The sequence below is a fragment of the Nerophis lumbriciformis genome, linkage group LG29, assembly GCF_033978685.3.
Source record: "Nerophis lumbriciformis linkage group LG29, RoL_Nlum_v2.1, whole genome shotgun sequence".
NCBI classification, from domain to species: Eukaryota; Metazoa; Chordata; class Actinopteri; order Syngnathiformes; family Syngnathidae; genus Nerophis; species Nerophis lumbriciformis.
In genome coordinates, this window is record NC_084576.2 from 30,888,406 (window position 1) to 30,903,227 (window position 14,822).

Genomic DNA, 14,822 nt, shown 5'->3' on the forward strand with positions numbered 1-14,822 from the left:
CGAGGCACCAGTTGCCATTGTTTCCAAACGAGCGAACGATCATGGAATCAGCCGGAGAAAAATCGCATACGAGTCTTAAACCGAAAAGAAAACTGCAGTCATTCCGTGAAGAATATTCAAAAGCCTATCCGGGAATAATTATCCGTTCCAAAAAGGGTGAAAACTACGCAAATTGCACCTTTTGCAGACAAGATTTTTCGATCGGACACGGAGGAATTAGCGATGTAAAAGACCACGTTGGGACAAAAAAACACAAGTCTAATGCCGTTGCTAGCGATACAAGTGGAAAACTTTCAACGTTTTTCGTCGCCCAAACAGATTCTTTGGATGTGATAAATGCCGAAGTTTTATTTACGGAGGCAATAATTGAGCAAACAAAAAGGTAATGACACCAATGTTATCTATTGGAATTGTTTAGTACTGTTATACTGTTAAAAGTGTTTATACTATTTATGCTTTCAAGTCCAAGTTGAAGAAATCTTGTTAAATGTTGACAGCATAACTACCAAAATACAGAAGTATGTCCTTAATATTTTTGCAGTGCTATTTCTGTTGAAAAGTTCAAATGATTACATTAGAGATGTGATGTGCCACTTTTCAAGTGTCTGATGGCTTCAATTCATTTTCATGAATTTTTCATATTTTGAATTCTTTTGAAAGGCTTACAAAAAAACTACATTTGAATTGTAATTCCATGCTATTGACAGGACTATTAATTTTAATGAAGTTAGTGTTATGATCTGCTGCCCGGATCATATTTCTGTTTGGGTTTTCGGGTCACGTGTGTTTTCTGTTAGTCTTGGACTCATTTTGTTCCTGTCTGTGCACCTTTGAGTTGGTTACCATAGTTACATATTAATTCCACCTGCCGCTTGTGTTTCTGACGCGCACCTGTTGTAATCACAGACGCTATTTAAGCCCACCGTTGTTCATCACTCGTTCTGCTTTCTTTGTTTTTGCATCACGCGACTGCCACGTAAGTTTGTTCTTGATTCTAGACTCAGCTAAGTTTCATAGTTTGTGCTAAGTGTTAGCCTTAGCTTCCAGTGCGTTCGGCACCTCGTCCTGTCGGTTTGTTTTCTGTTTTGTACCAGTTTTGTGTTATTTTTATTATTAAATCAAGTTATTACCTGCAAGTCCTGTCCGGATTCGTCCCTTGCATCTTGGGAGAACAAAACCCCGCATCACCATGCGCACCACACGTGACAGTTAGCTTACCATGTTTACAGTATGATAATTGTGATAGAAATGTGAATTTTAGGCACAGAATATTTTTTACAATTGAACAAGGCAGTAGATTATACAAGCTTGGACAGAAAGTTAATAATGACGCCTTTTTTTTTTTTTAATGGAATTGTTTAGTACTGTTTTACCATTTGTTTACTGTAAAAAGTGTTTATACTGTTTATACTTTCAATTAACAAAATGAAGTCTTGTGAAAGGTTGACAGGATAACTGGCATTAACTGTCAAAATAATTTCAAACTATTGAAGTTAGCTTACAGAATAAACATGTCAATCAACCCATATGATTTTTGCTGTAATATTTTTGTTTTGAAAAGTCACTGTGACTGATAGAAAAGTGATGGTTTTAGCAACATTTTAACCTGTCTGAATGTTAATAATCATTTTGCGTCGGGGGGCGAAGCCTGAACCCCACACCAGGACTTTGTCCTGGACCTACCGGGGCCTGCGGCCCCTGGACCCTGGCTACTAGGTTTTTCTGATTTCAAAAGTTGGCAGGTATGATATTGCACCTTTTGCAGACAAGATTTTTCGATCGGACACAGAGGAATTAGCGATGTAAAAGACCACGTTGGGACAAAAAAACAAGTCTAATGCCGTTGCTAGCGATACAAGTGGAAAACTTTCAACGTTTTTCGTCGCCCAAACAGATTCTTTGGATGTGATAAATGCCGAAGTTTTATTTACGGAGGCAATAATTGAGCAAACAAAAAGGTAATGACACCAATGTTATCTATTGGAATTGTTTAGTACTGTTATACTGTTAAAAGTGTTTATACTATTTATGCTTTCAAGTCCAAGTTGAAGAAATCTTGTTAAATGTTGACAGCATAACTACCAAAATACAGAAGTATGTCCTTAATATTTTTGCAGTGCTATTTCTGTTGAAAAGTTAAAATGATTACATTAGAGATGTGATGTGCCACTTTTCAAGTGTCTGATGGCTTCAATTAATTGTCATTAATTTTTCATATTTTGAATTCTTTTGAAAGGCTTACAAAAAAACTACATTTGAATTGTAATTCCATGCTATTGACAGGACTATTAATTTTAATGAAGTTAGCTTGCCATGTTTACAGTATGATAATTGTGATAGAAATGTAAATTTTAGGCACAGAATATTTTTTACAATTGAACAAGGCAGTAGATTATACAAGCTTGGACAGAAAGTTAATAATGACACCAATTTTTTTTTTTAATGGAATTGTTTAGTACTGTTTTACCATTTGTTTACTGTAAAAAGTGTTTATACTGTTTATACTTTCAATTAACAAAATGAAGTCTTGTGAAAGGTTGACAGGATAACTGGCATTAACTGTCAAAATAATTTCAAACTATTGAAGTTAGCTTACAGAATAAACATGTCAATCAACCCATATGATTTTTGCTGTAATATTTTTGTTTTGAAAAGTCACTGTGACTGATAGAAAAGTGATGAACCCCCCACCAGGACTTTGTCCTGGACCTACCGGGGCCTACGGCCCCTGGACCCTGGCTACTAGGTTTTTCTGATTTCAAAAGTTGGCAGGTATGGATATCGGTTCAAATGTGAACAGTACCCATACCTCAATCAGCTGGCATTTAAAAGTTGATAACTTTGATAACTTGGTAAAAATTGACTAAAAAATATACTTAAGAGATACAACTTCTTCACACTCTTCGCCCCCCCCAGCTAATGTCTGCATGGTATACCATGCCAAGTATTCAGACTACTGAATAAGTACTCATCTGCTAGACGGCAGCATGTGCACTTCTGAGTCTGTCCTGCAAAAGTGTGGATGCCATGTGCAGGAGACGGTATATGCGGAGGGTTAGAAAAGGAGCACACACCCAGGACCCGGGCGCCGAGCCATCGCCAAGGAAACAACACCATCTTTTCAGCCGCAGGGAAGCCCGGGCACTCGTTGCTAACAAGCCTGTTTGTCACAAGCAGCATTTGGTCTGGCTCGCAGGGGCTGGCGACGGCTTAGCATACCAATGTCCTTTCACACATGTCCCAAACATTCTGCACCCACAATGGCAGCAGAACCCCCCCCCCCACCCCCGTCAAGCATTGCTCCCACATGAATTCAAGACATCGCTCACTTTTGTTGTCCTCTATTGCAGCATAATCCTCCGCTTGAGGTCAACGACCTTTTCGAGGACATTAAAGATGGGGTGAAGCTCTTGTCCCTGTTGGAAGTGTTGTCGGATCAGAGGCTGGTAAGTAGCGTTTCTCTTTTTTTTTTACACTTAAAATGACCATATTGTACAAACCCCGTTTCCATATGAGTTGGGAAATTGTGTTAGACGTAAATATAAACGGAATACAATGAATTGCAAATCCTTTTCAACTCATATTCAGTTGAATATGCTACAAAGACAACATATTTGATGTTCAAACTCATAAACTTTTTTTTTTTTTTTTGCAAATAATCATTAACTTTAGAATTTGATGCCAGCAACACGTGACAAAGAAGTTGGGAAAGGTGGCAATAAATACTGATAAAGTTGAGGAATGCTCATCAAACACTTATTTGGAACATCCCACAGGTGAACAGGCAAATTGGGAACAGGTGGGTGCCATGATTGGGTATAAAAGTAGATTCCATGAAATGCTCAGTCATTCACAAACAAGGACGGGGCGAGGGTCACCACTTTGTCAACAAATGCCTGAGCAAATTGTTTAAGAACAACATTTCTCAAGCAGCTATTGCAAGGAATTTAGGGATTTCACCATCTACGCTCCGTAATATCATCAAAGGGTTCAGAGAATCTGGAGAAATCACTGCACGTAAGCAGCTAAGCCCCGTGACCTTCCATCCCTCAGGCTGTACTGCATCAACAAGCGACATCAGTGTGTAAAGGATATCACCACATGAGCTCAGGAACACTTCAGAAACCCACTGCCAGTAACTACAGTTGGTCGCTACATCTGTAAGTGCAAGTTAAAACTCTCCTATGCAAGGCGAAAACCGTTTATCAACAACACCCAGAAACGCCGTCGGCTTCGCTGGGCCCGAGCTCATCTAAGACAGACTGATACAAAGTGGAAAAGTGTTCTGTGGTCTGACGAGTCCACATTTCAAATTGTTTTTGGAAACTGTGGACGTCGTGTCCTCCGGACCAAAGAGGAAAAGAACCATCCAGATTGTTATAGGCGCAAAGATGAAAAGCCAGCATGTGTGATGGTATGGGCGTGTATTAGTGCCCAAGACATGGGTAACTTACACATCTGTGAAGGCAACATTAATGCTGAAAGGTACATACAGGTTTTGGAGCAACGTATGTTGCCATCCAAGCAACGTTACCATGGACGCCCCTGCTTATTTCAGCAAGACAATGCCAAGCCACGTGTTACATCAACGTGGCTTCATAGTAAAAGAGTGCGGGTACCAGACTGGCCTGCCTGTAGTCCAGACCTGTCTCCCATTGAAAATGTGTGGTGCATTATGAAGCCTAAACTACCACAACGGAGACCCCCGGACTGTTGAACAACTTAAGCTGTACATCAAGCAAGAATGGGAAAGAATTCCACCTGAAAAGCTTCAAAAATGTGTCTCCTCAGTTCCCAAACGTTTACTGAGTGTTGTTAAAATGAAAGGTGATGTAACACAGTGGTGAACATGCCCTTTCCCAACTACTTTGGCACGTGTTGCAGCCATGAAATTCTAAGTCAATTATTATTTGCAAAAAATAAAAATAAAGTTTATGAGTTTGAACATCAAATATGTTGTCTTTGTAGTGCATTCAACTGAATATGGGTTGAAAAGGATTTGCAAATCATTGTATTCCGTTTATATTTACATCTAACAATTTCCCAACTCATATGGAAACGGGGTTTGTAGTACAAAACCCAAAAGCAGTGAAGTTGGCACGTTGTGTAAATGGTAAGGGTGTAACGGTACACAAACATCTCGGTTCGGTACGTACCTCGGTTTAGAGGTCACGGTTCAGTTCATTTTCGGTGCAGAAAACAACAAAATATAAATTTTCTGGTTATTTATTTACCAAATTTGTAAACAATGGCTTTATCCTTTTAACATTGGGAACAGTGTAATAATTCTGCCCAAAAATAGAACTAGCTCTGTGTGTGATGGATGTGAGCCACCACCAGGCTGATCAGTGCAACAGCAGGCAGTCATGAATGCTAAGCATAACAATAACATACATATACACACAGGGTCCAATGCCAGGGTTAATGTGGTCAACATATATCAAATAAAATCAAAATAAAACTAAATAAGATACGGCTCAGAATTGGTTTCTTAACAAAACCTTTCTACATATAAAGTGCAACATTTCTACATATAAAGTGCAACATTAAACAGCTTTAAGTTGTTGCTCGGATTTAATAAAATGACTCAGATTTTAACAAAACTTGTTTTCTACATATAAAAAGTGCAACATTTAGCAGTTTCAAGTAGGGCTGGGCGATATGGCCTTTTATTAATATCTGGATATTTTTAAGCCATGTCACGATACACCATATATATGTGGATATTTGGCCTTAGCCTTGATGCATATAATCACAGCAGTATGATGATTCTATGTCTACATTAAAACATTCTTCTTCATACTGCATTAATATATGCTACCGTATTTTCCGCACCATAAGCCGCCCTGGGTTATAAGCCGCGCCTTCAATGAACGGCATATTTCAAAACTTTGTCCACCTATAAGCCGCCCCGTGTTATAAGCCGCATCTAACTGCGCTAAAGGGAATGTCAAAAAAACAGTCAGACAGGTCAGTCAAACTTTAATAATATATTAAAAACCAGCGTTCTAACAACTCTGTTCACTCCCAAAATGTACGGTAATGTGCAAATGTGCAATCAATAAGCATCAATAACTTAATGTTGCTCGAACGTTAATGTCACAACACACAAAATAAACATAACGCTCACTTTCTGAAGTTATTCTTCATTCATAAATCCCTCGAATTCTTCTCCTTCGGTGTCCGAATTAAAAAGTTGGGCGAATACGGGATCCAAAATGGCCGGCTCCGTCTCGTCGCAGTTCTGTGAATCCTGCCTTCCGGAAAGCTCGGACCACAGTTGTGACCGAAATATCCGCCCAGGCATTTACGATCCACTGGCAGATGTTGGCGTATGTCGTCCGGCGCTGTCTCCCTGTCTTAGTGAAGGTGTGTTCGCCTTCGGTCATCCATTGTTCCCACGCCGTTCGCAGTCGTGCTTTAAATGCCCTGTTGACACCAATATCCAGCGGTTGGAGTTCTTTGGTTAAATATTGCCTTAAGTTTAAATTCTGCGTTATACGCGTGTCGCTTACTAGGAGCCATTTTGTGGTCTTTACAGATGTAAACACACAAATGAAATGAAACGCAATATCCGGGGGCTTCTTCTTCTACGGGGGCGGGTGGTTGCTTACAGTAGAAGAAGAAGCGCTTCCTCTTCTATGGGGGCGGGTGCTTACCTTGGCGGTTGCTTACCATAGAAGAAGAAGCGCTTCCTCTTCTACGGGGGAAAAAAGATGGCGGCTGTTTACCGTAGTTGCGAGACCGAAACTTTATGAAAATAAATATTTATATTAATCCATATATAAGGCGCACCGGGTTATAAGCCGCACTGTCAGCTTTTGTGAAAATTTGTGGTTTTTAGGTGCGACTTATAGTGCGGAAAATACGGTACTTTTAAACTTTCATGCAGAGAGGGAAATCACAACTAAAAGTGTATTTATTAAACAGTTATTAAGCAGTGGCACAAACATTCATGTCATTTCCAAAACAGAAAGTGCAAGATTGTCAGAGAAATTTTAAAACCAGCTATTAGTGCACTTTTGTGCATGATGTCACTAAGATGACATATCAAAACAACACTAAATTAAATCAAATCAAATCAAATCAACTTTATTTAAATTAAAGTGCACTTTATGTACAGAACGCCACTACAATAGTTTAAAACAAATAAAAGTGCACTACTCAGTGGCCTAGTGGTTAGAGTGTCCGCCCTGAGATCGGTAGGTTGTGAGTTCAAACCCCGGCCGAGTCATACCAAAGACTATAAAAATGGGACCCATTACCTCCCTGCTTGGCACTCAGCATCAAGGGTTGGAATTGGGGGTTAAATCACCAAAAATGATTCCCGGGCGCGGCACTGCTGCTGCCCACTGCTCCCCTCACCTCCCAGGGGGTGATCAAAGGGGATGGGTCAAATGCAGAGGACAAATTTCACCACACCTAGTGTGTGTGTGACAATCATTGGTACTTTAACTTAACTTTGTGCATGATGTCACACAAGATATTTCAATAACTGTCAAATAAAAATGAGCTGCATAATAGGAAATCAAATATTATTACAGATGCATACAAAAAACAAGCAGATTTAAGTATTTACATGTTAATTTAAGACATTTTAAATACAAATAAATACATTTTAATTTATTTCAAGAAAAATCATGTTTAATGTATAATAATATAGTGTTTGTTACATTAGACTTAGACTTCCTTTTATTGTCATTCAAATTTGAACTTTACAGTACAGATAAAAAATGAAATTTAATTGCATTAGTTAAAGTTAAAGTACCAATGATTGCCACACACACACTAGGTGTGGCGAAAATATTCTCTGCATTTAACCCATCACCCTTGATCACCCCCTGGGAAGTGAGGGGAGCAGTGAGCAGCAGCGGTGGCCGTGCCCGGGAATCATTTTTGGTGATTTAACCCCCAATTCCAACCCTTGATTCTGAGTGCCAAGCAGGGAGGTAACGGGTCCCATTTTTATAGTCTTTGTGTCATGTCTGTGTAATCATGTTTTGTGTTAAGTCATGTTTTTGTTTAGTTATAGGACTCTTTAGTTTCTGTCTTTTCACTCCCTTGTCTTGTTTCCATGATTACCCCATTAGTTGCACCTGTTCCACGTTTGGACTCATTGTGCACTTTTGTTTGTCACCATAGCAACCATTAGTTTTCACCTGTCACGTCACGCACCTGTTTCACATTTTGAGTCACGCACCTGCTTTCACTAATCATGTCCATAGTATTTAAGTTCATTCATTTTCTGTTGTTCGTCCTGACGACCTCACACCACATTTATGCTCTGTCCATTTTTTCATGTCCATGTTCACGCTGCTCCTTTTTTGTCCATGCCAAATATGTTTTCTTTATTCAAGCCATAGTTTGCAAGTTTTGTTTAATTGTTCATAGTTTATTCTCCGCCACTGTGCGCGCTTTTTGTTTGATCCTTTTTTTTGTATTTATAGTTACTAAATAAATCATGTACCTTCATTCCCGTCTTGCCCGTGCCAACTTTCCGTTGCATCCTGGAAAAGCACACACCCCGGACCAAGTCTTGACACTTTGGTATGACTCGGCCGGGATTTGAACTCACAACCTACCGATCTCATGGCGGACACTCTAACCACTAGGCCACTGAGAAATTTAATTGCATTAGCTCGTTGTAGTGCAGGATAAAAGGGATAAATATATTGCACTTTTGCATATGCATCCACGTTTATGGATGTATTATATATTGTCTTTATATTCCAGCGAGTTAATCCGTTTTTGGGGGGAATCGAGGGGATTATTTTGATTATGTTTATTATTAGATATTATTGAATCAAAATATATGCAATTGCATGCAATAAATGTATTTTTTCTGTCAAAATGGAAAGAAAGAATACATTTAGTAAGTACTTTATTGATGCATATTATTTGCAGGTGTTGGCGGGCCATATAAAATGACGTGGCGGGGATAAAAAGCTCAAACGTAAAAACAAGCAACACTGGAGTCTGACATGAAGAGAATATGATGAATACTTTAATACATACTTGCCAACCCTCCCGGATTTTCCAGGAGACTCCCGAAATTCAGCGTCTCTCCCGAAAACCTCCCGGGACACATTTTCTCCCGAAAATCTCCCGAAATTCAGGCACACAATATAAACAGCGTACCTGCCCAATCATGTTACAACTGTAGAATGATGGAGGGCGAGTTCTTGGTTTCTTATGTGGGTTTATTGTTAGGCAGTTTCATTAAAGTCCTCCCAGCGCGGCAACAACACACAACAACAGCAGTCACGTTTTGTCTACCTTAAAGCAGTTTGTCTGCCGTAAACAGCAATGTTGTGACACTCTTAAACAGTACAATACTGCCATCTAGTGCATTTGATGAAAGCACTTTTTGCGTGCCACACAGCATTGCATCATCAGTGAGGGTGTTCAGCATGGTTAGAAAAATAGTGACAAATAGAACAAGGATGGACAATTCAACCCTTAACTCAACAATGAGTAGATGAGTGCTATGTTTGTGTATATGTGTAAATAAATGAACACTGAAATTCAAGTATTTCTCTTAATTATATATATATATATATATATATATATATATATATATATATATATATATATATATATGAAATACTTGACTTGGTGAATCCTAGCTGTAAATATACTCCTCCCCTCTTAACCACGCCCCCCACCCCCCACCTCCCGAAATCGGAGGTCTCAAGGTTGGCAAGTATGCTTTAATATATTTATGGAAAGTAAATTAAAAACAAAATTAACATTGATTAATTAATGAACATCATTTATGTTCGGCCAGCAGAGAAGGTCCACCCCTGCTTTTTTACACATTTCTTGTTTACATTGTCATTTGTGTAGCCCTCAGAGCAAGGCCGCCAACTCAAGAGGATCCATTGGGTCTCAAACATCGGCACCGCGCTCAAGTTTCTGGAGGGCAGGAAGGTAAGCGTTCCTTTAGTTGCTACATGAGTTTTGAGTAAGAGTTTTACTCGACTATGAAGTTTTTTCGTGTGTAAACATGGTCATCATGAAGCGGCGAACAAAGAGAAACACTTTTGGTTACGTAATTTGCTAAATCCTTTATGATTGTGTGAGCTGAAGTCCCACTTCTCTCTCTGGCCTCAATCATCTTCTTTTGTTTTGTGACCTCATGCACGCTCTCTGTCTGTGTATCGAGGATCGGCGGTCAGTGGGACTCGTTTGCTTCCACTTCACTTGCATGCACCACGACACATTCACACTCACATTCACACACTAGGGCCAGTTTAGTGTTGTCAATCAGCCTATCCCCAGGTGCGTGTCTTTGAAAGTGGGAGGAAGCCAGAGTACCCGGAGAGAACCCACGCACAGAACATGCAAACTCATACTTGCCAACCTTGAGACCTCCGATTTCGGGAGGTGGGGGTTGGGGGGTGGGGGGGGGCGGGGGTGGGGCGGGGGGCGGGGGGCGTGGTTGGGGGGGTGGTTAAGAGATATATATATATATATATATATAAGAAATACTTGACTTTCAGTGAATTCTAGCTATATATATATTTTTTTTATTACATGTATATATATATATATATATATATATATTTATATATATATATATATATATATATATATTTATATATATATATATATATATATATATATATATATATATATATATATATATATATATATATAAATAAAAGAAATACTTGAATTTCAGTGTTCATTTATTTACACATACACACACATAACACTCATCTACTCATTGTTGAGTCAAGGGTTGAATTGTCCATCCTTGTTCTATTCTATCACTATTTCAGAACACACACATTATACAAATATACATTATAAAATCAATAAGAAAACGGGAGCTCTAATTTGGGAGTCTGAATTAGGATCAGAAGTTCCTATATAAACATTGCGCACTCACGTCGCCTTTTTGTATTGATTACTGCAGCTGTGCACTGGATTCATTCACAAATACGAACTACAACTCACAAACACTTTAGAGTTAGGCTCCACCATCAGAATGTGTACTTAAACTTATAAAGATCACATGGATATTATTCAGTGAGTTGATTCACCAAAACTAACCTGTTATACAGGAGGAAAAAAGCACACAGGATGTTTCAATTGTTCACAGACTGGTCGCTCTCATCAGAATGACAAGACACGTCCGGTCTGCAGGTGATAGCATTCAATTGGGAAGAAACGCCCTACTGCCCCCTACTGACCAATGTGAATACTGATAAATGTGTAATGACAGCTCCAAAAACGAATTCAAACAACAAAATAAAATAAATAAATCAACACAAAAATGTGACACATTATGGGTGGGTCACATATGCATGTACAGTAGATGGCAGTATTGTCCTGTTTAAAAGTGTCACAACGTTGCTGTTTACGGCAGACGAACTGCTTTACGGGGGACGAAAACTTGACTGCTGTTGTTGTGTGTTGTTACCGCGCTGGGAGGACGTTAATGAAACTGCCTAACAATAAACCCACATAAGAAACCAAGAACTCGCCCTCGATCATTAGCTGTTTATATGGTGGGAAAGCGGACGTGAGAACAGGCTGTCAACACGTCACTCAGGTCCGCATGGAGCTGGAGGCCCCCTCCAGCTCCGCCTGAATTTCGGGAGATTTTCGGGAGAACATTTGTCCCGGGAGGTTTTCGGGAGAGGCGCTGAATTTCGGGAGTCTCCCGGAAAATCCGGGAGGGTTGGCAAGTATGTGCAAACTCCACATAAGAAAGACCCTGGGACCGGGAATCAAACCTCGGACCTTCTCGATTCATGACATGAGTGCTAAACACTGCTAGCCACCATGCCACCCATGTGGTGTGTTTGTCAGAAAAATAATAGCACGAAGTGACACATTAGGCGTGTGTGTTTTCATACATTTTCACCCTTTTCTGTGCAGTGCTTCACAAGTAAAAGATTTAATTGAACCAAAAAAAAATGAGGACACCCCATGGGGATGACTATATTTTATTTATAGAAAAACTAGCTAATTTGAATCTTTTTGAAAAAATTAAAAAAAGAATTTATGGAACATCATTAGCGGTAGGAAATGGATGGATGGATGGATCATTAGTAATTTTTCCTGATTAAGATACATTTTAGAATTTTGATGACATGTTTTAAATTGGTTAAAATCCAATCTGCACTTTGTTAAAAATATTTAACAAATTGGACCAAGCTATATTTCTAACAAAGACAAATCAGTATTTCTTCTAGATTTTCCAGAACAAAATTTTTAAAAGAAATTCAAAATACTTTGAAATAAGATTCAAATTTGATTCTACAGATTTTCTAGATTTGCCAGAATACTTTTTTTGAATTTTAATCATAGTAAGTTTGAAGAAATATTTCACAAATAATCTTCGTCGAAAAACCAGAAGCTAAAATATTTATTATTCTTTACAATAAAAAATAAATACATTTACTTGAACATTGATTTAAAAATTGTCAGGAAAGAAGAGGAATACATTTAAAAGGTAAAAAGGTATATTTGTTTAAAAATCCTAAAATCATTTTTAAGGTTGTATTTGTTCTCTAAAATTGTATTTCTAAAAGTAATAAGAAGCAAAGTAAAAAATATATGAATTTATTTAAACAAGTGAAGACCCATCCATTTTCTACCGCTTATTCCAAGTGAAGACCAAGTCTTTAAAATATTTTCTTGGATTTTCAAATTCTATTTGAGTTTTGTCTCTTTTAGAATTAAAAATGTCGAGCAAAGCGAGACCAGCTTGCTAGTAAATAAATACAATTTAAAAAATAGAGGCAGCTCACTGGTAAGTGCTGCTCTTTGAGCTATTTTTAGAACAGGCCAGCGGGCGACTGATCTGGTCCTTACGGGCTACCTGGTGACCGCGGGCACCGCGTTGGTGACCCCTGCCCTAGTATATACAATAATATAAACCGAGTCATTGTATTTCATTTAGGATTATTTCATATCTTCATTTAAATAAAAATATATTTTTATCTTTTTTAGATACAGTCAATAAATAATGTGAACATGTATCATAACATGGAAATCTAAGAGAACGTGTTGTGGATGATTGTGGACTGGGAATTTTTTTAATTAAATTTTTTTACACATTTTTATTTAAAAAATTCCGACGTATTACATTTTAGATGATTTCTCTTAGTTATTATTTCTCCGGCTGTAGAAAAGAGCCGCTCACAGGGCACAGAGGAGGCGTCAGTGCGACACCAAAACAGTTCATGATCGGTCACGTGACTTTCTAAAAGCGGTACGCGCACCGACACAGGGTTTTGCTCTATGAGCTCGACGCATGCGCCGATGCATCGGTGTTGCCGGACCCATCACTAGTGCAAGTATTTGTTTTCATAGCCAAGTTGTTTCTCCGCCACTGTGCGCGCTTTTTTCTTTTTTTTTTGTAGTTATAGTGTTTAAATAAATCATGTATTCACCTTCACGCCACATCTGGTCCAAATCTTTTGCACCTCGGGAGAACAAACCACGCCACAGTCCTAGTCATGACACTTTAGGTCCCAATACCGAGCCTTGTGGAACGCCACAAGTTACTCTTCTTGGCTGTGATTTAGTCTTACTAATTTCCACATTTTGAGATCTTGTCATGTCTGTGTGATCATGTTTTGTTTTAGTAATGTTCGGTTTAAATTTTGGACTTTTTGTGCACTTTTGTTTTGTTTTGTCACCATAGCAACCATTAGTTTCACCTGTCACGTCACGCACCTGTTCCACGTTTGGACTCATTGTGCACTCTTGTCACCATAGCAACCATTAGTTTTCACCTGTCACGTCACGCACCTGTTTCACGTTTTGAGTCACGCACCTGCTTTCACTAATCATGTCCATAGTATTTAAGTTCATTCATTTTCTGTTGTTCGTCCTGACGACATCCCCGCATTTATGCTCCTGCACACTCTCCACACCCTGATGACCCTTGCTACTCTTTTTTCATGCCGGTTCCATGCCAAGTAAGTTTTTGTTTATTAAGCCACAGTTAGTGTTTTGTTTAATTGTTCATAGTTTCTGCCAATGTGCAAGTTTTGTGTTTATAGTCTAGTTTTGTACCTCCGCCCCTGTGCGCGCTTTTCGTTTATTTATTTTTTGATAGTTTAAATAAATCATGTATTTACCTTCACGCCATGACCAGTCCAGTTCATTTGCACCACGGGAGAACAAACCAAGCCAAAGTCCAAGTCATGACAGATCTATTACTTAAATAACTACTTAACCACTGTTGTGAAACACCTCTTATTGTCAAGACTTGATCTTGGGTGTGTGCTTTTCCGGGATGCAACGGAAAGTTGGCACGGGCGAGACGGGAATGAAGGTACATGATTTATTTATATTTATCAAAAAAAGTACAAACGAAAAGCGCGCACAGTGGCGGAGAATAAACTATGAAACCAAAAGACTATAGCAAAAAAAGTACAAATGAAAAGCACGCACAGTGGCGGAAACTATGAACAATTAAACAAAACACTAACTGTGGCTTAATAAACAAAAACTTACTTTGGCATGGAACCAGCATGAAAAAACGAGCAGCAAGGATCATAAGGGTGTGGAGAGTGTGCAGATGCATAAATATGGGGTGAGGTCGTCAGAAAGACAAACTGAAAAACACTGAACTTAAATACTACAGACATGATTAACGAAAACAGGTGCGTGACTCAAGACGTGAAAGGTGAAAACTAATGGGTTGCTATGGTGACAATCAAGAGTGCACAATGAGTCCAAACGTGGAACAGGTGAAACTAATGGGGTAATCATGGAAACAAGACAAGGGAGTGAAAAGACAGAAACTAAAGAGTCCTATAACTAAAGAAAACATGATTACACAGACATGACACTTA

General features: G+C 38.8%; 1 protein-coding gene across 10 annotated transcripts in view; it reads left to right on the top strand.

Annotated features, from left to right (window-relative positions):
* syne1b (spectrin repeat containing, nuclear envelope 1b) overlaps positions 1-14,822 on the top strand; it is a 469,384-nt gene that overhangs the window by 22,992 nt on the left and 431,570 nt on the right. For all 10 annotated transcript variants that reach the window (XM_072911924.1, XM_072911927.1, XM_061924513.1 and 7 more), the window contains exons 3-4: positions 3,351-3,446; positions 9,847-9,930. In XM_072911924.1, the coding sequence (XP_072768025.1) occupies positions 3,351-3,446; positions 9,847-9,930 (180 nt within the window). The remainder of the gene's footprint in view (positions 1-3,350; positions 3,447-9,846; positions 9,931-14,822) is intronic.